Source organism: Dendrobium catenatum, unplaced genomic scaffold, assembly GCF_001605985.2.
Source record: "Dendrobium catenatum unplaced genomic scaffold, ASM160598v2 fragScaff_scaffold_1338, whole genome shotgun sequence".
Taxonomy (NCBI): domain Eukaryota; kingdom Viridiplantae; phylum Streptophyta; class Magnoliopsida; order Asparagales; family Orchidaceae; genus Dendrobium; species Dendrobium catenatum.
The window spans coordinates 909,013-934,690 of record NW_021319800.1 but is presented as its reverse complement, the minus strand read 5'-3'; the positions used below and the strand labels follow the sequence as shown (position 1 = coordinate 934,690).

The 25,678-nt window shown below is 33.6% G+C and overlaps 1 protein-coding gene across 2 annotated transcripts; it reads right to left on the bottom strand.

The window, feature by feature from the left end:
• Positions 1-386: 386 nt before the first annotated feature.
• LOC110115075 (pyrophosphate-energized membrane proton pump 2) lies at positions 387-25,041 on the bottom strand. Of its 2 annotated transcripts, none has more exons than XM_020848200.2 (15): positions 24,706-25,041; positions 24,144-24,440; positions 21,141-21,344; positions 17,219-17,370; positions 16,918-17,065; positions 16,703-16,835; positions 10,672-10,844; positions 4,737-4,857; positions 4,264-4,451; positions 3,732-4,169; positions 3,087-3,251; positions 2,843-2,998; positions 2,648-2,759; positions 2,066-2,285; positions 387-908 (listed from the first exon to the last, which is right to left on the bottom strand). In XM_020848200.2, the coding sequence occupies exons 2-15, from the start codon at positions 24,234-24,236 to the stop codon at positions 809-811; spliced, it is 2,403 nt and encodes an 800-aa protein (XP_020703859.1). In that variant the 5' UTR covers positions 24,237-24,440; positions 24,706-25,041; the 3' UTR covers positions 387-808. The 2 variants fall into 2 exon arrangements, with proteins under 2 accessions (XP_020703859.1, XP_020703860.1); XM_020848201.2 differs by having other exon boundaries at positions 21,141-21,335.
• Between the last annotated feature and the right edge of the window lie 637 nt (positions 25,042-25,678).

Here is a 25,678-nt window from a genome sequence, read left to right as displayed (position 1 = left end):
GTGTTTAATTATGCTGGAGGCAATTGCCTAAAGATCATACTATTTTAAAACTTTTAGAGGGGACAATTACCTAAAATCTCTTGTAATAAAGACTAAAAAATAGATGAAAGAGAATAAATTACCTAAGAATTATAATTGTCACCCCCAGACTTAAGGTGGATCCGCCCCTGCTAAGCAGCATAAGTATTTGCATGAAATTAGATTAGCTTAAATTGAACTAATTTAGCCTCTTTTTAATAAAAATTCTATATAAACATGATCACCTGCATAAAATTGAATTAGTGATAAACAATCAGAAAGCTTCTACCCCCTAATATTACCAAGGAAGAACTTCAAGGATGTTCCTGTAAGAATAAGTAATCACTTGTCTAACACACTGTAAACTCTGTGCAAATGATTCATTCATTGCAAGTTGAGTAAACTAATGGGTTTTATCAAATACTTCTGTTTTACATACAATCAATACAGCTTAAAATATCCAAACCATTAGTTTATAGGGTGGATATAAATTGATCAACAAGCAGATCAAAATTTGTGTGACAATCTCAAGCACCATATAGCATGATACTAACTCTACATTTCATGAAGTTCTCAGCCACCCAAAAATAACCTGAACACCAAATTAGGCATTCATGTTCTAAAATTATTCTAATGGTAAGGGGGGAAAAAAGTATTTCAGGATAACAATAATAAGAAAAAAGGACTGTCCATCGATGAAGTTGCTGCGCAACCGATGACCAATGAGCATTTACAGTAATGAGGGAGTACCGAAATAATATAGTGAACTGGGGAAGATGTCGGAAATCTCTCACAGAAAGATGGGAGCCATGACTAAAGTAATGGTAGCAAGCATTTTGATAAGGACATGAAGAGAAGGACCTGCAGTGTCTTTGAATGGATCTCCCACACTGCAAGAATAGAAGAATATCATGAAAAAAATATTTAAATTACAAAAAATAAAATATGATTTTTGTTTGTTCAGACTAAGGCCTCGTTTGGGACGGCTTTCTTACTTCTAAAATTTTGAACAAAAAAGCTGCTTTTAAAAGAAGTAAAAAAACCGTCCTAAACGAAGCCTAAGAAAACCAGAGCTAAACCTTCCAGGACTTCCACAATTAAACCTGTTAACAGGAAACTAGAAAGCTATTTTTATGAACATGATGTATGAAATGAGAAGCTTCTGAGTACAACAAAAATTTAACAAATGAATGCTAATGTTACTAACATCAGTGAATTGATGGCTTCTGATCCAGCAGAGCGATGCAATTTATTAAGCACAATAAATGATAAAAGTACAAGCAGTAAATACACACAGAAATATTTAAAAAAAAAAAGGATTGGTAATGCCTCAAAAGGTGTTTCAGTCCATGCGATAAATTATAGGCCTCGTTTGGGATGTCTTTTTTACTGTTTCTCAAAATAATTTTTTTTGTGTAAAAATTAAATTTTTTTACTAGGAAGTTGTTTTAAGAATAGCAAAAAAGCCATCTCAAACGAAGTGCATGAATCAGCAATTGTTATGAAGCTTGCAACCATGTCACTGGATTATTGATTTCATACATTTCTGCCATTTGACAGAAATTTGCGCATTAATAAGGAATTAGAATTTAAGAAATAGAGCATTTTAAATAAAACACTGTATTCATCATAGACTCCCAAGCAGAATATAAGAACAGAAACGTGGTAGATGTAAAAATCAAAGCAACTGATCATAAGAATGTTGTCATACAACATGCTTTGAAGCAATTCAACATTTGTCCAATATGGACCCAGGCCTTTTTCTGTTTCAGTTATTATCATGGATAGTAAATTATTTGAGGATTTCGGGGTTTATCTTGTTTTCAAAAAGGTTAATCCGGAGTGCATATTAACTTATTGGAAAGAAGAAATTTTAAAAAGTGCAGCTCTTTGAATATGGCCAATTAAATATCCCCTTTGCCAACACAAAAATATGCAAAAACTCATAGGCAATGCGCAATGAAGGAAAAATAAGGCATACTAACATAATTTGAACATATGAATAGTTGATGAAGCGTTACAAAAAATTATGGAATGAAAAACTTACGTATCCCCAGTAACTGCTGCCTTGTGACAATCACTACCTTTACCACCAAGTGCACCAGTTTCTATGAACTTCTTAGCATTATCCCAGGCACCTCCAGCAGTATTTAGGAACAGAGCCATAAGTATGCCGGACACCGTCGCAAACATTAGCAGAGATGCCACAACTTTGGCACCAAGAAGTGGCTGACCAGTGAATTGACCCAACATCTTGAAAAGGAAGCCTGTAGACCAGTAGTTTGATAAGCTACAAAAGATACCTTGTAAAAGTATTTTTCTAGAAAGTGTATATTGTTTCGGTTAGTGTGAGGTAGGGGTGTAAACGAGCAGAGTGGAGTTTAGGCCCTTATCGAGCTCGGCACGTTAGTTGGAAAGTGAGCTCGAACTCGAGCTCAAGCTTGAGTCGAGCTTGACAGGCGAGCTCGAACTCAAGCTCATCTCACTGTAAACGAGCTCGAGCTTGAGCTCGACTCGTGAGCTTGGCTCGCGAGCCCATAAACAAGTCAAGCTCGAGCCGGCTCGGCTCACTTACACCCCTAATGTGAGGAATCAAAAACAAATGGGAGTCAAAGAATAGAAGACTAACCAATTATAATAGGTGATAAAATTGCCAAAGCACCGGGCTTTATCATTTCCTTTAAAGATGCAGATGCCACAATCGAAACACAACGGCCATAATCTGGTTTCTCTTTATATTCCTGTCACCGAAGAACTGTTAAATATAAGTTGCCAATGCATGATAAAAATGGTTTTAAGGAATGACTAGAACGACATTGCCCACCATAATGCCTGGTCTCTCAATAAACTGTCTACGGACTTCGTTAACAACTTCCTGAGCTGTTCTTCCAACAGCTGCGCATGCCCAAGCACTAAATACAAATATAAGCATTGAGCCTAACAACCCACCAATAAAAACCTCAGGGATTGCAATGTCCACCTGCAAAACCACCGATGCAGAATCAAATATAAACCTAAAGGCAGCATTTGATTGAAATGGTACATGACTGAGAGCTAAATGCTATAACCTGCTTAAAAGGGAGGTGAGAAAATGCAGCCACTTCATCCATATATGCGCTGAACAGAAGAAAAGAAGCAAGGGCAGCAGATCCAATAGCAAAACCTTTTGTAGTAGCCTTGGTGGTGTTGCCCACAGCATCTAGGACATCTGTTATTTCTCGAACACTTTCAGGCTTCAAGAAAATAATGTCCGAGAGAAAAATAAAAATGAAGGGCATTAGATTCTATTCATGAACCCTAGTCAAAACATAGACTGTGTGCAAGATTACAGACAAAAATCTAAGGCTTCGTTTGGGACCGCTTTCTTACTGCTTCTTAAAGCTGCTTTTTAGTACAAAAATTAAAATTTTTGTACTAAAAAGCAGCTTTGAGAAGCACGAAGAAAGCGGTCCCAACGAAGCCTAAATGAGGAATGGAAAATGTCAACCTAGTGAGGCTAGTTTTAGGCTTCGTTTTGGGACAGCTTTCTCATTACTTCTTAAAGCGGCTTTTTTGTATTAAAATTTTAATTTTTGAACTAAAAAGCCATTTTAAGAAGCAATAAAAAAGCCGTTCCAAACAAAGCCTTAGTCTTGTACTATCTCAGGGAAAAAAATAAATATAGATAATCTCAAGACAGAAAACTTCGAAAGCATTAGGCACAACAACAATACCTGCTGTGCCATCTCAACGATTCCACCAGCATTGTCAGCAATTGGTCCAAACATGTCCATAGTGAGAACATAAGCTGCAGTGCTAAGCATTCCCATGGTAGCAACAGCTGTACCAAAGAGGCCACCAGTAGGACTCCCAGTTTCATCCATCAAGCCAGAAGTTTGCCCAAGCCAGTATGCTGAGATGATGGCTAAACTAATCACAAGAACAGGAAGAGCTGTTGATTCCAAACCAAGACTTACACCTGCGATTATATTAGTTCCATGCCCTGTAGCACTTGAAAGTGCTAAAGTTCGTACAGGCTCATGCTTGTAATCTGTGTAATACTTGGTAATCCAAACGAAAGCATAGGCTGTTATGATGCCAACCAATCCACATAGCGCAAAGTTTAACCATGCGGAAGGTGCTTGTTCAGTATAAAGAAGCCACCTAGTAGACTGTCAAAATGAAAGCCACAACAAACATGGAATTCCAATAAATAATAAATTAGGAAATATAACTCAAAACAAACAAAAAATTGTGAAGATTTACCACTCCAAAAGCTATAACGGCTAAAACTATTGTGACAGAATAACCTTTCTGGAGAATCGCCATAGGATCTTCCACCGGAAGCTTAGACCCAAGTTCACGTGTTCCTCGAATCGAGAGTATTCCAATAGAAGATACCACAAGGTCGAAAGAATGGACAACGAGAGGAAATAGGATAAACCCTGATGGATCTGGAAATGAATTAATCAGTTAAATGTATCTTACATAAATTAAAAAGCAAGGAGATCTAAGGCTGTTTAATGATTCTAAGTACAAAACAACTGATTCATCAAATTAGAAGTGAAGAACTTTTTTTTTTTACTTTTAGTTGCAGAAAGTATTAAGAAAACGAGAAGAGTATTCTTTTTTTCTAAATTGAAAAATAATCACAATTATGCATCTATGGAGAGAAAATCACAGAGAACAGTTATACATATACTCTTAACAAAAAAAGTCATGTTGTAGGCAACCCTTACCTTCGATTTTGCAATGCTGAGCCATTGTTCCTCCAAGTATCATCGCACTGATGATTTCTGCAGCTATGCTCTCAAAAAGATCAGCTCCTCGAGCAGCACAATCACCCACATTATCACCAACCTGGGTCAAAAAGAGAACTCGAATCAATTTTTGACCTCGAATCAAATTTAATGAAACAAAATACAACAAGGAACATGTAAGTCTCTGGAAAAAAATTTATCATCTCCGAAATCTCAGTCAGAAGCCCTAACAGAGACAATTGAAGAACTCTAAAAAAACATAGTAGCACGGACAGAACTATGAGGATGATAAATATAACCCTGAGCACCAAGCAGAAACAATGGCAAAAAAAAAAAAAAGAAGAAGAAACAATGGCAAATCAGTAATAACATTCAAACTCTGCCAGAACAATATTTTAAGATTTTATCTAGAAAGATCTAATTTTAACCAAAATTGTCATCCTTAAGATCTCTTGGTATTCTTGTTTTGACGATCTTCATTGACTCTTCTGCAGATTTTCATTGGCAATAGAGTATACCGAGAGATAATATCTAACTTAGAATAAACAGATGTCAAGAACAAAATACAAGATGCAACCTAGTGCTTCAAATTAGTTGTTCAATTGAATTTCTCGTCCAGATAAAGGAGTATACATAGGCAGAATCTAAAACTTCAAAATTTCCAATAAATATAAAGCAACACGAAAAAAATCATCTTACCATTGACTTATCAAATACAAAAGTATATATCAACAACAAGTCTTCATCCCATCATGTAGGGTCGGCTAGACAGGGGCGGAACCAGCGTTAAATGTTAGGGGGGGCAAAATTATAAAACGAATATATATATAACAAAATTCAAACAAACTAATTATCTGCTTTCTTGCTCACTCTCTACAATTAATAGCTTTATGTGGTTTTAGAAAGTCTTTAAAATTTAATTTTTAGATAAGAGCTTAAAGTCTTACTCCAACTGCTACTCCTAACCTAGGATGTAAGGATACTTCTAAAGGTTTATCAGTCCAATGGTATAAATGGCCTATAAAATATGCAGTTATCTTTTGGAATACTAAAAAGTGTTGTCACGCTTTTCCTCTTCCTATAATTTGCAGAACATAGCTAGAACATGTTTTTCTAGTGAACTGCATTGAGTGATTACATTTCATTCAAATTTGGGAGAACAACGCTGAGATACCACTTTGATATAGCCCAATAAGAAGGCAAGCATGAAGGAGATCACCTGAAATATGTTAATGCAAAATATCTCAGATTTTTCCCCTTCCCATAAAACTCAAGTTAATTCTTAACCAGGTATTTTAAAATATGAAGGAGATCACCTGAAATATTTGAAGAGAGATATTTTAGCAAGGAAATTTTTTAAATTCATGGTTCAAATCCAGACCTCCAGAATTCACCCTAATATGCTAAAAAAACACTTTTTTCGGACAATAGGAGGAAGAAAGACAGCCGGCTCTTTGTCCGGAACACATTAAAAATCGGATGACACAAAAATTTGAACAAAAATCTGAACAAAAATCTGAACAGAAATGTGAACCGTGAGCATGAACAAAAATCTAATAGCATACTCTTAAAAGGAAGAAAAAGTTCAAGCAAAAAACTAAAACTTGAGAGATCAGAGAAGAAACAAAAATATGAAGAAAATTCAGAAAAAAGAAGAAAGCCTAACACACAATTCTTTGGAGGGGAGCTCCGATCTCATGAGAGCCGCGATTCCTTCCTGGCTTCCTTGCCGGTTGCCGCGTGAAGAAGAGGGAAGAGGGCTGCGGGCGATTCGCGAATGAGAGGCAGTCATGGGATGTTAGGGCAAACAAGGCGAAAATGTACTTTTTCAGAGGGGGAATGTATTAAAATACCCTTACTTGTAATTAATTTTTTTTTAAGGGGGGGCAATTGCCCCCCCTGAATATCACTTGGTTCCGCCCCTACAGCTAGATGAATCATTTTTCTTCATTATGTCCTATTAAGAGTCAAATTCTCATTTCCACCTAAAAAAAAGATCATTTTTAATACTTTCTAATCAAGCCTTCTTAGATTTGACTTTACTTTTTTAACATAGACTAGATCTAATAAGTCTACTCTTCTAATAAGGTTATCAAATACAAAAAAAAAAAATATTTTGCAATAAATAACATAGCATGCTTGAAGTTTTATCAAGGTATTAAACTAAGACATTTCTAATTGCAGTATCAACTCAGCCAATTTCCAATGTTTTGTCCCGAAGTGACAAAGCACATGATTTAAGCTTCCTAGATGCAATGGCTACCTAAGACCTTTGATGGAAATCTAAAAAGTATGCTGGTCAGAAGCATAAAAAGTGAACATTGAGATGAATATTAAGAGTTTTTAGAGGTTATGAGTTTTGTGTCATATGTTCTACTTTTGTTTTGTAAAACATTCATATGATGATGATCTGATTAGCTCATTACATATGATGATGCTCTGCAAGCCATTTCAATACATTTCTTGGATTCCCTAGTTCAATTGTTTCAAATTCCTTTAGCTTCAACACGCATTCAACCCTTTAATTGTTCATCTACTGATTTGGATGCTTACTGTTATTGCTGTTGATTTGGAAATTGTGGGATTCACTAGATCTGGGATTTTGCTGAAGTAGAAATACTCCAATTCCAATCAGGGGTTTTCTTCTGTTAGCAAAACTCTAGCAAGTTGCCAGATTTCTTTAATTGGCACTGTAGCTATATTTGGGTCATGCCTTCTGTCATTGTTGTTTTCCTCAGAATAGGAGTGTAAATGAGTTGACATGTATTCGAACTTGGTTTGTGTTAGAGCTTGGCTTGTATTTGAGCTTTAGCACAGTTCAAGCTTGGACATGCTCGATCATGTCTGAAAAACTTATGATGATTTTTGGTACACTTTAAGCTCTTAAGGATGATGTCCAACTCAAATAATACTAAATTTCAATAAAACTTCTAGATGTTTAATGCTTTTAGAACATAACCATTGGATAAAAAATATATTTGAGATGTTAATGAGCCAAATACTACTAAACAAAACTTGTGTTTGGCTCATTCAGAAAACGAGCTCAAATTATCTTTTCAAGTTTAGCTTGATTACTTAACGATCAAGTTGAAAATGAACTATTATCAAATGATGAGCCTTTTTGACACCGCCTACCAGAGAAAATAGCTATGTTGGCAATCAGTTTCCTTCATTGACATTTCAGTGTAGATGTGCTTTTCTTTCAATGATATTTCTTTCCATGAGACAATACTCGAGTTCTGCTATTTCTAGTTTTGTTGTTAGACACAATTGGCAATCAACTTATTGGTTTTCTTTATTTCTTAGTATGTTATCATAAGTAGAACAATAAACAATTGCCAGAAACTGGATTTTTAGATTGAAAATCTATTATTTTGTAGAAACTAAGATTGAAAAGTTGCTCTTATTGGAATTCAAGTGTGCTAAATTAAGACTCACTGCATTATGCTAAATCTAGGAGGATTATGAAGAATTATTTATTTTGGATCTTTCTTGGGTTATAATAGGATCATTGAGGCATGCAAAAAAATATTGAATTGTTGAGTAAAATTCTATTTTCTCTCAGATTTTTATGTATTGTTGGATATAAATGCCACGAGCACTTCACTTGTTTTGACAACAACTTATAGGAGTTATTCTCCTTGCAATGCTATGATGCTTCAATCTTCCATTTGATGATTTCTCCCTTCTTCTTTCTTCTAAAAATATTTAGTGATTAGAAATATTGTCAAATTTTAATGTATGATGGTTTCTATTTTTTGTGCGAATTTCAACTATTATAGTATTTTATGTTTATTCTCAGATTTCCTGTGGAATTTCATATTTAAGCAGCTTTTGAAATATTGTCTAAACTATTAAACTGAAAGCAAGGAATACGTGAATTGCAATGTTTCATGTTGTTTCATCACAAATTTTCATTAGTGGCCTATGTCAACCTAAAATTGCATTAAATTAGCAAATTTGAGGGCAATATTTTTTAAGTGGGGAAGATTATAAAATCCCAACTTTTAAAAGAAAAAAATTTAACAAGCAATAGACAATTCAGTAGAATCAACTATTTGTCGGTTCCACGTTATAAGAGCGGGGGATGGAGAGGAGTCGAATGCAAATAGAGAGCGAGAGAGAAAGTCAGTGAGTGAGAGAAAGTGAAGACAAGCAGAAGAGCAAGAGACATAGAGAGTAGGAGGTAGAATGAGTGATGGAAACAGAGTGAGCACATAGGCAATTAAGCATGTGATTAGGCGAGCAATTGAGATGTTTGACATTTGAGACTCTTTGTGGGGAAACTGAGCTAAGCTTGACAAGCTGCACAAAATCAAGTCAAGTTCGAGTAACGAAGGTTTTTTTGTTCTCTCAAAATTAAAGATTCTAGTATGATATTTTAGATATATGTATTTATTTTAGATTTTAGAGAAAAGGAAAACTAAGAGGAGACCATTGTCGATTTAACAAAGAAAGAGAAAAGAAAAGAAAATTTTGAGGAATTTGTTTATATTATAAAAATTCATAATTTATTTTAATACAATGTTAGTAAGAAAATATATAATATATTAAGTAAATGAAATTAGAAATTAAAAATATATATATATATTATATATTAAATTGTTCCAATGAGAATGATTAGTTGATAGTATTCTTAAGAGATTTCATGCGTATAAAAGGGAAAAAAAGGTCACCTGAGATTGAGGTGGTTAATCATGTTTTTTTATTTAAAGTAATAACATTGCATCTTCAAGATCAAATGCATAAGTCATTATTAATTTTCATTTAATTAGCTGTTAATTAAAATTTTATTATGATTTATTGTTAACTAGTGAAGCTAGTATGCCTGTGTGTGAAATGAAAAATGCTTCAAAAAAAATTGAAATGAATGTACATTAAATGATACAACTTAGACAATGCTTTTGTGATGAACGTATCATATAAAAATGATATAGATAATATAAGATGTTCACTTCTTAATGTACAAAGGAATGTTTCAAAACTTCTTAAATGGTCATATTTAAAAATAATGAGTTGTCAAGTGATATTATATAGATTCATATTTTATGACAAGCATGCATTTTGTTTTCAATGTTCTTGTTTGTTTTTATATTTTAGAGACATGTATCAGTTGAGTTATGTTGATGACTCACTATTGTACTTATCATTATTTTTAGGACAAGAGTTTGAGAGCAAATAAGTGGGGGAATGAAAAATATACATCATAAATGTGGTGACACCAGGGAATTGTATTTATATCATAAATGTTATATTTTAAATTTTATAATGAACTTTGAATTATTGTGACTCTTTTTATGTATTTGAAGTTATCATTAAAAAAGTATGAACGACCGTTTAGGTATTAGCTGACGTTTGTATAAGTAATTTAAATAATCCATTCGATTGTCCGATTGTACTTGAGTAATCCAAACTACTAGGCTGAGCCGTGACAACTAGGCCCTAAGGCATCTTAGATCAATCACCCTAAGTAAAACTTGAAAACTAATAAAGTTGTTTAATTATCAAATCATAACTAAATCAAAGTGAGCAATCACTTGTTTATTTATTTCCTACTGCTTTAGTAGTTATTGTTATCATAAATCATTACTGTTGTTCTTGCTCACATTATTGATATTTGAAGAACAATTACCCTTAGGCTGTAATGCAAATGAAAATAATAATAATAATAATGAAAATACAGCACAGAATGAAAACATTCAGTTATAATACAATACTCAAGGCTACAAATATAGCAGTAAAATATAAATTATAACAGTAAAAATCCTAGAAGGAACAACATTGCATGCTGTAATAGAATTCAAAATATTTAGTTTCAAATTTTAAAAATCAGTACAGGAAGTAGCAGAAAAGAATAGTAGTCTCACTAAAAACACGGTAGCAAATTTTTAAAGCTAAAAGTGAGTTTTGATACCAGATCAGCAATGACAGCCGGATTTCTAGGATCATCTTCAGGTATACCCTGTTCTACTTTGCCGACCAGATCAGCTCCAACATCTGCTGCTTTAGTGAAAATTCCCCCACCTAACTGAGCAAAAAGGGCAACAAACGAGGCACCGAAACCATATCCAACAAGAAGAAGAGGCACTGCAAAGAAGCATGAAACTTTAAATGTCCATCAAGATAAACCAAAACAACATTTAAAAAAAAAAAATTCGATAGGACAAGTGAATGCATTTCTGATTCTACATCCCATAGATAAGTTTGGACTGATCAAAAGAATATGAATACTAAATCTTTCCAAAATTGTTGACTTATTAATATAATCGCCTGAGGATGTTTAAAGGGTTCAGGATTGCAACTCATCTTGCCCAAGCGCCTAAACAGCTGAGTTAGCACCTCCAAAAGGGTACTCCCACTTAACACAACTGAAATTCTTTCAAGAAAAGCCTGGTTGATATTCAACTCATGATGCTTGACTTCAAAAACCATCGAAATATGGGAAGACATTGCTAACATAGAGTTTTGACACAGCGATTGGAGAATATAGGAAGATAGAACTAGTAATTCATTGTATTCCAGACATATGAGGCTTGCACACATTTGAAGCGGTTTAGTATAGCACTTCTTCAGATGTGAGTATAATCAGTCCCATCTTCAAGACATTTGACCAGCGTACTTCTAACAAGCCGAATTAAACCACCACAGCAACCAAAACAGAACTTGCAAAACTTCTGATGGTATCATGGTATTTAAAAATCTATTACGGGTATTTAAACGATTATGCGTGTGTTGATTGGCTGCATTCTCAAATAGTCATTTTCAGTCCTAATCCAACTTTTGAAGCAACTTTGTGAATCCTCTATTCATTAAGTTGATTGCTTCATGAGAAGTTTATTATATTTTACACAAATCTTTTGCAAAACTTAAATATGACACGATAGCAACAATACAGACATGGGCACCTCATAACCATAAAAGTAAGATATAATATAGCATGATCACAATATTTTCTTTTGCAAATTATCAATATAAAATGTATAATAAAAATAATTAATGTCAATATTTTCTATCAGAAATTATCATATAATAAAATATAATATCATATGCTTCACATAAATTGCTTATGAATGGGAAAAAGAAAAACTAGCATTGAATTGTAATAACATGTCAATATTTCATCAAGTGTAAATAATTGTTAGCAATGACATTAGCATTAGTCATTTGATATGATGTTATCAATATCAACATTATATTGTCCACACAAAATACCAAAAACCCAAAAAGAGTATAATATTCAAAAGAGCTACAAAATATAAACAAATTATTTTTTTATTAATAATATTTAATTCTTTATCCATTTATTTTTTTAATTTTTTTTAATTGTACACTTTTAAAATTAATTTTTATCTATTTATTAATTATAAATGATCTAACATGAATGATCTATATATGCAACTTTATAATGCAAATTTAGTATATAATTTCTAGTTGTAAATTTTATTTAAATATATAACATAAATTAACAATAATGTACATTAAATTTATATTATTCAATAATTATTACATCATTATTATATCATTTATTTTTTATTTAAATAATTTTAATATTATTACACCATCCGGTTGAATTCCAACCACTGAATCTTGAACCTCTCTTTCTCTAATTCGATGTTCGGTCTAATTATTACGACCTTGAAGGCAAGCCTCGGCATGTAAGGGTGTATCCCAATTATGTCCAACTCTAATTTTGGGAGGAAAAAAACTACATAAAACGTGATTTTTAATGTCATACATAATGTAAAAGCTGGTTAAGCATGTTCAGTCAAACAGGTTCAGCAGAAGCAATTGAACAGACGAGCCAATACAAGCTTGAATGAGACTCAGTGATTAACAGAGTCAGTTGCATCAATTCCAGGTCAAAATCAAATATAATACAATACTCAGCCTAGAGTAAATGAGAAGTATCAATATAAAAGCTAAAGATTCACCCAAAGTTACTAAAGATATATTTTTCATTTAATTTGTGCAGAATTTTTATTTACTTATTCTGAATAATTGTAGACTAACAACATTTTGGAGTATCATTAATGATAAAGTTTCATGTTGTCACCTTTTCCTACTTGAATTTTATTCAATACTGAACTCTAATATTCATTCATCTCAAAGAATTTAGTTAAATAAGTTGGGTTAAATATTTCAAAAATTCCTACAATATTATATGTTATGATGTCAAATGGAAACTGTTTGAATGTAGACAACTTGTGTCAAATAAATTTAGATATAGGTGAAAGAGGTTTTGAAACAAAATTGAATATGTTAACACAATAAGAATTTGATGTAATTTTAGGGGTAGATTTGTTATCTAGCCATTTTTTTAATATATAATGCAATAAGAAAGTGATGAAATTCAATTTTCCTGGAAAAAACAAATGCAAATTGTATGAAGATAGAGGGCTGTCATTGATGGTAATAACATATTTGAAAGCCTATAAGTTGTTAAATAGTAGATATTAGGGTTTTCTTCTTTAAATAAAGGATATAAATAAAGAAGTAAAAAAGTTGAAAATTTACCAGTAGTGAAGAAATACACATAAGTGCTTCTAGATGATTTACTTGGATTGCCACCAACCCTAAAAAAAAACATCTATTTAATGCATACAAATCAAAAGGAATTCCCTAAACAGTCCCTACATTCAAATTTCTCTTTGAAACCCCCCAAAAATCCTTCCTAAAACGCTCTGTTTGAGCGGTCAGCCGCTCGTTCTCCGCCAGGATTCCACCTTTTCGCGATTTTGCCCGTGATCCGGTCCCGCCTGGACCGGCTGGACCGGCTGGACCGGTCCAGTGGACCGGTCTAACATAGAGCACCGTATCAAATGGCAATTAAGAAGTTACAAAAATTGAAAAGACAATTGTAAGAATCATTGGAGCAAAGATTTACAAGACCTAGCACATCATCTTGGGAAGTTCACATATTATTTATGTAGAACATGATGGCAGACCTAGAACTTAAACAAAAGCAGTTAATTATGGTTATGAACAGATTAAAATTATCAGTGGTAAATTTTAATAATATAAATTTTATTCTATTAAAAATGCTGACAATTCAATCAATATTGAAAGACGACATATGTAATAAATTATCTTAGGATGTTGGTTTTCAAAAAATTCTAAATATGATAAAAGCATGTCATTTGAAAAATTATAAAATTCATGAAGTAAGTTTTTAAAATATAAAAGCAGAAACGGTGTTCCAAATATTGTTAAATTTAAGAAAATAAATTCTACAGGAAGGTACTTCTGGTTATACAATTCAAGCAATAAAATATATCAAGAGCTTAAAAGAATATTTTGGTGGCCATGATTAAAAAGAAATATTGCAACATTCATGTGGCCGACCCCACGTAGTAGGATAAAGGCTTGATGTTACTGTTATTGTATAGCAGCATTCATGGCTAAGTGTGCTATATGTCATCAGATAATTAAAGCAGAACATCAAAGGTCATATGGACAGTTGCAATACCAAAAACAGAGTGGAAATGAGATGAGATGGCAATGGGTTTTTTTATTAGATTGCCTACATCAAGATAGAATCGTGATACTATATGGGTTATTATAAATACGTTTTCAAAATTTGTAATTTCTTGCCGATTAAATAGACTCATTGTATGGATAAATTAGCAAAAATATATGTGAATGAAATTATAAGATTACATGTACCAAAATGTATAGTATCTGACAGAGCTAAAAGTTTACATCCAAATAGTGGAAGAAGAGTTATGAAGCTTTAAGTATCAATTTACTCTTAAATAGTTTGTGCAATCCATTCGATCAGTTGAACGGAGATAGGCAAGAGTCCATGCGCCTTGTTTGATAGAATTAGAGGCATTATTCGGTAGAGTCAGAATTGGAGAAGAAATAGAGGAGTTCATGTGACTTGTTTGCTGGAATCGAAAATAGAGAAGAGTTCAAACATTTTCACTAGGTTGAAACCTGAGAAGAAAAAGCATCAAGCAATCTGGCTCGGCGGAGTCGGAAATAGAGAAGAGAGAAAGTAAATGAATTTTCTGTGGCATAGAAAGAAATAAATTTATTATTTCAATTTGATTTAATTAATTTGTGCAATTTTATTTGACAAGGAAAAAAAGTAGTGGACTATGCAAACTCGTTTGATGAAGAGAGAGACAAAAAAAGATTGAAGGTAATAAAAAAAATTATTTAAATGTCATTTTATCTTTTTATGATGGAATAAAATGAATTTTTTATTAAGAGATGTGGTTTACTGATTTGTTACCTTTGATAATATCTTTGATGACATTCGATACTTTTGACATTTCCTTTGATAACGTCTACTAATCCCGACATTATTTGACACCTTTGATGTTACTTTAGACAGAGGGAGAACTGAGTAGCCTAATTAAGAGAAGCACATTGTAGGCAAGTGAGGAGCTCTTGACAATTAAGATAAGAATTAAATTGATTACTGTTAATTTAATTAAGAAATTAAATGTAAAGGTAGTTATGAATTAAATAACCGAATTTATCTTTAACATGTCTGTGATGCATAATTTGTGAACTAAGGAAGAATCGACTAAAAATTAAAAAAACATTAAAGTTCAAGATTGACCTTCAAAAAAAAAATTTGTGGTGGGTGATTACATCTTTATTTTATAGCAATTGCAGTTCTATTTAAAATTCAATGCATTTAGTGATATGAAATCTTGTATGCTTACTTGCTAATATTGGTAATAATACTATTTTCTATTAAAATGAAGAGTCAAATGACCTTTATTAGAGTGTAATACATATTAAATGTGAAAGCATCCTATTGAAATACATATAAATACAAATTTAAATGAAAAATAAATAAAATATGATAATGAAAGGAATATACAAAAAGGAAATTGTGTATGAATATAAATGCAAGAATTCACCTTTTATGATCCTGACTAGGGAAGCAATATACCCATGCAAGAAAAATATAAGAGTTCATATAACATAATTGGATCATAGACTTTCAATCAACTTGATATGTTTTAAATTTTACAGGAAACACTAATATCTTCAAATCATGCATATATTACAAATTCAAAGTGATGTAATCCTGGAATTCATTACTCATCAAAAGCATAGAATGTGTGTTGAAATAAGTGGATTTAATAATCAAAGCATTAAATTCTTTCTTTAATCATGCTATTCTATTTTAGAAGTTTCTCCCTTTGGTCGTCCAATGTTTTTTTCCTTGATAAGCATGCCTATGATGATCCCTATAAAAAGAAAAGGGCCGTGTTTTCTTACCTAGCGCAATTCTCAATTCTATCCTTTGTTTGGTCTAGCAACTATTTCTACTGGTTAATCTTTGTTCGGTGTAGTTTTGGTCGTAAGCTAGTTGTTCTAAGTTGATTTGGCCTTTGGCCATTTGTTGTTAGGCAAAGAGTTCTTGTTGAATATTATTTGTTGAGCCTGGCTGGTTCTAATGATCGGAGTTGGATGCAATGGAGACCCTTCAGTTATTTCCAGTCATAACTTATGACTTCGTTGTTTGAATTTACCAATAATCAGCTTGGGTGAATTATGGCATCATGCATCAATTTGTGCATTATATCATATAGTTGCATTAGAAAACTCTTTATGGTAAGATTTTATATATTACAAAGCATGTTCACAGCTTAACAAAAGGGTTGTATATTCGAAAATCTTAAAAAACTACTCAAAACTTTAAAAAGAACACACATAAGGAAGCCAATCCTGGTCTATCAATCAATAGAAACAATTTTAGCTACGAATAAAAAGATCTAAAAGCATGCCCAGCAGCAAGAAAATTCAGATAGAGGTTGAAAATAACAGAAATTAAGTACGTAAGAAGTACACATTGGAATATAGTTTTTCAGAATCCCGAAACAGTACACTAGTAAAACTTGACTTTGTATTAATCGGTTTTGAGGAGTTTAGCTTTGTTTTATCAAAAGATCTTGGGAAACAGATTGGTGGAAGCAACTTACAGTCGACAACCTTCATGGAACCAGGAGAATCAACTCCAAGCCATACGTAGAATGTTGCATAAAGGATTGCCACGCCAATTACAGCCATGCCAACAACCACCATGGCTGATAGGCCACCAGCTCGAACAGCTATCTGCAAACGGGTGTTGATAAATAACTGAAATCTGGGAATACTCAAGAGAAAAAAAAATTCAAAATTACTACACAAAAACCACCTGTAAAGCCTCCCTAGCTGAGCGCCTAGCAGCACTTGAGACTCTAACATTTGCACGAACTGAAACCCACATCCCAACATATCCAGCAATACCTGAACATAAAGCGCCTAGGAGAAAAGCAGCAACAGTAATAAATGCAGTTGTTGACCTAAAAAGAGCAAATTATGAACCATGGTTAGCAAAGAGACATGATAGCGCATGCTTGACAAATAGAAATAAAAAAGTTACACAAGCGCTGGTGCAAACAAAAAAAAATCCTGCTTACTAAGAGAGGAAAACAGAGCAAGTTAAATTATCGTACCTTCCTAGGCCAGATGATTCTTGCTGTGGCGTTGTACTGCGGAAAAGATATATGCTAAGAATAACAAGTGCTAGTAATACAGCCATCTTCGAAATAGTTCCATATTGAGTCCTAAAAAAACCTTCTGCCCCATCACGTATGGCATCTGATATCTAAAGGGGATAACATGATGGATATGCCAAATGAGGGATAACTTGCATAAAGGAATCTTCCAAGCAGAAATATAAAATTTCATATTAATGAAGTCATTACTAAGCTAAACTAGTTATTAATAGTGAAAAATGGTTTTGCGTACTAACTAGATGGCATGTTAAAGATAATCAAAGATGAATTCATTTGTATATCATGCTAAATAATCCACATCAACAAGCAAATGCCATTATTGACTCCAGCTAAACATTGATCATATCATAATTAGCTATATCCCCACCTCAACTACATGGATCAGCATTATAAATCATCCAACTCCATCTATTACAACTGATTGTCAAATGAAAGGCAAATTATTGCATCCGGTCACTGGATGCGGAGATAGGTCCGGATATTAATAAAATATTATTTTAAATTAAGCGCGTAAAAGCGCAGGTCAAAGTGCAGGTAAAGCGCAGTCAAAGCGCAACTAAAATGCAACTAAAGCGCAGTCAAAAGTACAGGTGACGTGGCAAATTTTTATTGGATGTCTGAACCTATTCTCCGCGTCCGATGATCAGATGCAATAATTTGCCCAAATGAAGGGTCTATTCTATTTCATGAGTCTTTCTTGCACTTCTTGCCATACTTTTTTTTATGTAACAATCTTATTCCTATTTCTTTCACAAAAAATCAATCTAATTGTCATATTGGTGTATTATATGTCATTTGCTATTATTCGGTGACACAAACGTGCCAAAATAATATTTTATCTATTTTTCAATGCCAAATATATTAGCATATAGATCCTCTTATATATGTAAGTATATAATAGGAAAGCCTATTCAACGGCAAAATTAATTGATCAATACAATAATTAATCTAATATTACACAGTCAATCAAGCCCATAAAGAATTTAATTTTCTAATAAGTGAATAAATAACATTGCCAACCCCACGCAGTGGGATAAAGGCTTGATGTTGTTGTTGTTTGTTGTTGAATCAATAACATTGACAACCTTCTTTGAAATTAAAATCCTCCTCATAGTTTATAAATGATTATAATTGAGAAAAGGACCAAAATGGTCCCTCAACTCTTTATAAGGAATCAAAATGATCTCCAACTCTTTAGAGTAATCAATTTGATCCTCGACTCATTAAAAAGATGTCTTTTTTGTCCTAACATCAAATTTTGGGATTAATGGTCTTGGATCAAGAGGTATTTTAGTCATTTTTAATTAAATTATTTATTAAATATAATTTTTAAATAATAATATTTTTTAAAAATTTTATTAAATATTTCTTTAATAAAAAAATTATTAATAATTCTAGTCCATAATGATTTTAAATTAAAAATTAGAATTATTAATAATTTTTTTATTAAAAAATGTTTAATAATTTTTTTTAAAATTTATTATTATTTTAAAATTACATTTAATACAACAACAACAATATCAAGCCTTTATCCCACTATATGGGATCGGCTACATGAATCTTTTTTCTCCATTGTACCCTGTTAAAATATAAATTCTCATTTGAATCTAATAAAGAAATGTTATTTCTAATATTTTCTAACTAAGTTTTTTAGGTCTGCCTACCTCTACCCTTCTTAACATAAGTCAAATCTAATATATCTACTTTCCTAACAGGGCATCGAAAGACCACCGTTTTATGTGATCAAACCATATAAGGCGACTCTCTCTAATCTTATCTTCCACTAGAGCTACTTCAACCTTTTCAAGTATATGCTCATTTCTTAGCCTGCCTCTAAGAGTAAAGCCACTCTTCCACCTGAGTATCCTCATCTATGCAACACTTAACTTAATATTATGCTTCTATTTTAATGGCCAACATTCTGCACTATAAAGCATTGCAGGTCGAACCAACATCTTATAAAATTTTCCATGAAGTTTGAGGGGACATTTCTATCACACAACAAGCCCAATGCATTCCTCCACCTCAACCATCCAACTTGAATTATACTAATAATATCCACATCTATTTCACCATCACTCTAAACAATAGACCCAAGCTACCTAAAATGTGTAGTCTTCTTAATTACTTGATCACCCAAAGCCACAATCTCCCACTAGAACTATTATTACTAAAATTACATTCCATATATTCAGTCTTAGATATACTCAAACGAAAGCCTTTAGACTCTAAGGTTGATCTCCATAATTCAAGTTTACTTTCAACTCCCTCTTTAGTCTTATCAACAAGAAGAATATCGTAAGCAAAAAGCATACACCAGGGTACAACCTCTTGCAAATGTCTAGTGATAACATTCATGACTAAAGCAAAAAAGATAAGGGCTTAAGGCTTATCCTTGATGTAATCCAATTGAAATAAGAAAATACTTGGTCAAACCACCTTGTGTCTGGACACAAGTAACAGCTCCTACATACATATCCTTAATGACAAGAATATAAGCATTATTAACCCCTTTCTTTTCTAAAACTCTCCATAGCACTTCTTTTGGAACTTTATCATATGCTTTCTCTAAATCAATAAATATAATATTTAGATCCTCCTTATTCTCTCTATACTTCTCCATCAAACCTCTCAATAAATGTATAGCTTCCATAGTAGACCTACCGGGCATGAATCCAAATTGATTTTGAAAAACGTTAGTATCACGCCGCAACCTATGTTCCATAACTCTATCCCATAGTTTTAAAGTATGATACATTAACTTAATTCCTCTATAATTCACACAATCTTGTGCATAACATTTATTCTTAAAAATAGGAATCACCACACTCATTCTCTACTCATATGGCATCTTTTTAGTTATCAAAATAATATTAAAAAGTTTAGTAAACCAATAAATTTCTTCTTATCCCAAGCATTTCCACACTTCTATTGGGATATCATCATGTCCAACAGCTTTTCCACACTTCATTTTCTTTAAAGCCTCTCTAACTTCGGTTCTACTAATAATTTATTTAGAAAATGACTAAAATACCCCTTGATTGAATACCATTAACCTCAAAATTTGATGAGATGACAAAAACGTTCTTTTTTTAGAGTTGAGGGATCATTTTGATTCTTTTCTCACTATAATGATTTAATTCATAATTGGCCTTCAAATTAGCTGGTGATGCGTCTTAGCTAAAACCATAATCTTTGTTTCACTTACGCTTTGAGACTATTTAGGAGAGTGATATTGCCAGTAATCTCAATAAAAGTGCAATTTCTAACACTAGTTTTGCTTCTAAATTTGGCCTAATTTCAACTAATCTTCAGGTACAAGATAGGGACACAACTTTTAATCGTTTCAACATGCTAATGAGAACTCCTACACAAAGTCCCCCAATTTATAAGAGTATTAGTTAAGGGTGAAGCAACCTCTATTGTTCCACAAACAATAGCACGTGATAATCAACATTCAAGGTCAATAGGAATGATAATGGAATGTAAATGTTCTCAATAGGAATTAGTAGAAAACAAACACTTTCAGAAGCATGATAAACTTGAAGCCTCAACACTCTCCCTCCCTCGCTCTCTTAGCCACACTAACGAGGCTTTTGTCCCCCAAAATCTTTTGATTGCAGTGGAGATGGGGTGGGTTACCTGCCACCCCTCTTCTCACCCCCACCACACCAAAATGTGAGATGAAATATTCCGATGGAGCTGGGGTGGTTTACCTATCACCCCTAAATCTCAAACACATCATGCTTCAACAAAGGAAGAGATCATCAATGTTACTCAATCATTAAAAAAAGTATGACACATGGAGCACCAAGAAGCAATAACACAAAAGTAAAATGTGAGATGAAATATTTAGAACCTGTGACATTTCAGGGGGGCCCTCATCCTTTGCTAAAACCCATCTTGTCAAATAAACTGAGAAAATGAAGGCAGCTATGCAAATAGAAAAGACAAAGACCACGATAGGTGAAGTAGCAGCTCCAACATAAAGCACAGCCCCTAGGGCCAGCAGTAGCAAGACAGCTAAAACTCGTCCATTTATTCTCGTGAAAATCTGAAAAATCTGAAAATAAATAAATAAAAATATTTATAAGAAGAAGTAAAGGAATAACTCTACAACAGAAATCTCACGTGACACACAGAAAGTTATCAAAAATTAGCAAATTTCTATCAGACATTCTATGATAGAAATTAATCACATTCTAAAATAAGTAAAATGATTGAATTAAAAAAATAGCAGGAGACTAAAGGACTAACATTGCTGATAAAAAACAAATCTCAACATTTAGTGATTAAAAAAATGGTGCTAAACTAGGAATTAATATAGTGTTGTAGCTTTGGCTGCAAGTGAACTCAACCAAAAACATTACGCCAACAAACCTGCAAATCAAAATTATAACCCATTAAAAAAAAACCTCAACTAGTTATGCTTTGGTTTCTCTGTTCTTCTGTCAAACTTTCTGATCTCGAAACAAATAGAGACAATAACATAGTTGTTTTATGATATCAAACTAACACTAAATTAATGATGAGGAGTGCTATGGAACTGGTATAATTTTTATGTAAATTAGGCTTTCTTGGTACATGCCGAGTATTGTTGGTAGGCCAACCTATTGGAGTAGGTGTTGCCTAGGAGTGTTTGTTATGTGTTGAGTATTGTCATAAGGAAAACGATAGGATGATTTAGTCATGCATCCTTGAGAAGGTGCAAGCAATCCAGGTTCATTTTCTCAGCATATGGCTTTGGGATAGAAAATTGGAAAACTATATGGATTTGGAAGAGTACAAGTGGTAGGTGATATGCCACTAGATTGATGCGCTTTAGGACCTTGAATGGACATAAAAGTAAAGGCGGTCAAGACCGGAGTAATGTCATTTGTTTGTCGAAGTTTGACAGTAAGGTTGTAATTTGACGAGAATGATAGACTCCATTTCCAGATCATGTCAATATTTGTCAGCTTGATTCTTCATGTGTTACTAGGACTGAAGCAAATGTTCGCAGACATTTTGAAGGATGCCATCAAGCTATCGAAGCCGAGCATTGATAACATCCACCATGGAGAAGTGGTCGTCATAAGGCTGAATTGAAGGAGGCAGCCATCAATAGAAAGCTTGGAATGGGATCATGCTGATGGAAGTATGCAAGGAAGTATTGTAGGAATACTCAGCCTGATGAAGAAATGAATACCAAATGCTTAGGTTTTCTCAATTGAATATTAGTTTCCCACTTGGTTTCCATTGATCTTAAAGCCTGGCTATAAAGTACATTTTTAGACATCTAGTTCCCTATTAAAGAAATAAAAAATTATCAAAAATTCAAATCTAACAAAAAATTAAAAAAGATAAGATAATTGTAATCCAAATTAAATTTGATAAGAAGTCCTTATCTAAATATTAATCTTATTTATTTGATAATTAAAAATAAAAAAACTTAGAAAATATTACTAGTAATTGTTCTATGAGATTTTCGCAATTAAGAGTGAGAGAGAGAAAGAGATCTTAATGGTGTAAATTGTGAATGGTTATCATAATTTTTTTTTATTTCCTCTATTCCTTGTTGATAGGTTTTTAATAAATAACAAATTTGTGTGTCTCCATAGCTCCTCTAAATGGACACTTGTGGCCATAATAGCATGATTCTTGGATTCCCTACTATGGTCAAACCTAAATGTAGAAACAAAGAGGGATATAAGAGGTCAATAATTCAATTATCTCTTAATAGCATGATTCTTGGATTCCCTACTATGGTCAAACCTAAATGTAGAAACACAGAGGGATATAAGAGGTGGATAATTCAATTATCTCTTAACACGAGGTGCAAACAAATTTTGAAAAGAGAGATTAAAAAGTAGGAAGAAATACTCTTGTCAATTGAATGAAAATGTGTTCCACTTGGTTTCCAACGATCTTAAAAAGTAAATACAAGTTATATTTATAATCACTTAATTTCTTAAAAAAGAAAATAACAAATTTCATTAAAATTCAAATATAACATAAAAATAGAAAAATGAGATAATTTCAATCCCCTCATGATAGTTTATTTGAGAAGCCAAGTCCTTATAGAAATGCTTATTACATTTATTTGATAATTAAAATGAAATACCCGATATAATATTATTTGGAATTATTCTGCTTGGGCAATATATATATATATATTATTTTTTTTTCCCTCCTGATTGGTCAACCCCTCCTTTAAGGAGATTTATCTTGATTTTAGCCTAGATTCTCTCCATGCTTGGCTTGATTTCTGGAGTTAATTATAGTTTATTCATACTTTTTGAATATTGGAGGCAAGCTTAACTTGTACTGCTTAAATTATGGAGTTAAGTTATATTTAACTTTATTGAAACTTAAATAAATTGCAACATTCAGCCTCCCTGATGATTTGGGTGAACTCAAATTTTTTTTGTTTTTACTCATTTTGCATGAATTAGGTCTCACTCCAATACCATGCACCCTCTTTGCTTGTTTTAAGCTTCCATGGAGCCTACTGATTTTTCATAAATTAACCCCACTTTTATTTTCTTAATCAGTTTAATCCCAGTTGGCCCCTATCTGAGGTTTGAGAGTCTCTCCGATTACTTTCTAAAATAAAGTTTTAATTTATATAAGAAATGTGGTCTAAAAATCATTATTTGAATGTGTAGTTAGTTTATGACTTCGTGAGCACATCGATTGACTTTGGGAGCAACTTGTGTTTTTACATTTCAATTTGTATAGCACATCAAAAGTACAACATCAGTTCAACTGAACTAGAATGAGAGGAAAAAAAAAACCTAGAATGAGAGGAAATATACCGACTAAAAAAGTAACCAATAATTTATAATATATAGGAAAACCCTTTAGGGATCAGCAACTTTACCAAGGGGTTGTAAGGTTTACTCCGCAAATTGGGAAATGTCCTTGCTTTCTCCTGGTACGATACCAGACTTCCATTCTCTACGTCGTCATCCATCAGAATGGAATGCGATGAATTCACTCTTCGAGCCAGAGGGAAGGGCGCAAACTCAACCCCCTGGGGCAGGTCGCCCCCTGAAACCGGACGCTGAATTTTGAATAATTTCAAATTATCCCTTCAAGCATCCAATGCTAAACACCGTCAAAAGAAGGTACGGAAACAATCCTCACGGCAGCCAAATCCCTAGCCAGGGAGATCCCACTGCAAAACGAGCACAAGGATGCATAGGAAGAGGGCAGAAAAAATCTAAAACTAATAAACTACGTTTCAGCATCAAAGACAGGTCCAAAATTCCCAAAACCGCCACCAGATTAGGATGCGGTAAATCAAGCTCAATTCTACACACACTATTGCAAAGATCCGTGAGGCAACCGCTGTCTCGCTATCCAACCCGATAAACGAGAACATGGGTAGTCTTTCCAGTTCCAATAAGAACTGATCGAGAAGAAGATTGAGACGGCATTACCTCTACGATCGCAGAACAGCTTGGCTTGAAAGGGTAGATTGGCAGAAGCGCACAGGAAACCAACAGCAGCTAAGAGATCGGCAGTTTCCGTTTCCAGATCTGACCTGCCGAAGAGAAAATTTAGGGTTCCGCTGGTCGGCGTCTGTGGCCAGAGGCAACGGGATCAGAAGGTGCACCGGAGTCTATTCTACTGATATAATCGCAACTTTTGTACAGCGAACGGCGAGAGAGAGAGAAGCGCGTGCGTTTTCCAGCGTGAGAATGGAAGACGGCATATTCCTCGTGTATGGGTTCGTCGGGTCGGGCTAGATCCACTGCCGTTACCGGACCAGGGATTGAAGATTATTCCGGACATATATATAAAACAAAAGAGAAGGAAATGAGATTTTTTTTTTCTCATTTTACTATTTTCATGCTATTTTATCTTCTTGTATGTCACTTCACATAAATTACTACCAAATAAATTTCATCAAGCAAAGATAGTGATTTCCCCGCTTAGATGAGTGTTAGGGTTTTGCTCCCCTCCTTTTGCTGTGCTGCTTTGTTCCCGCCTTCTCCCTGCTCCTCCGGCTCTGTCGGAGGACCGTCTACCACTACATGGCTTCCCCTCTTCTCCCCTCCGATTTTTCCCCTTTACCCTCCTCCACTGGCGGAGTGCCTTCCTCTCTGCAACGCCTTTGGGAACATATTTTTGCCCCTGCAGACCCATCTCCAAAAGACCTTCACTTTTCTTTTCATCCCTCAGAGCCGGAAGTCATACCTTTTTCGGGTGAAAAATTGGCCAAAGGATCGGAAGACTGGAGCTTGTGTTTAGTCGGCTACTCCATAGGCCGAAGACCATTCTACGAAGCCTTACTCTAAGCCATGAAAAAAACCTGGGCCCTCAAGGGATCGCTTCAACTCCTCTCCCTTAGCGATAGATTCTTCCTGCTTTGTTTCTCCTGCTCGGAAGATTTTGACACTATGTGGTCAA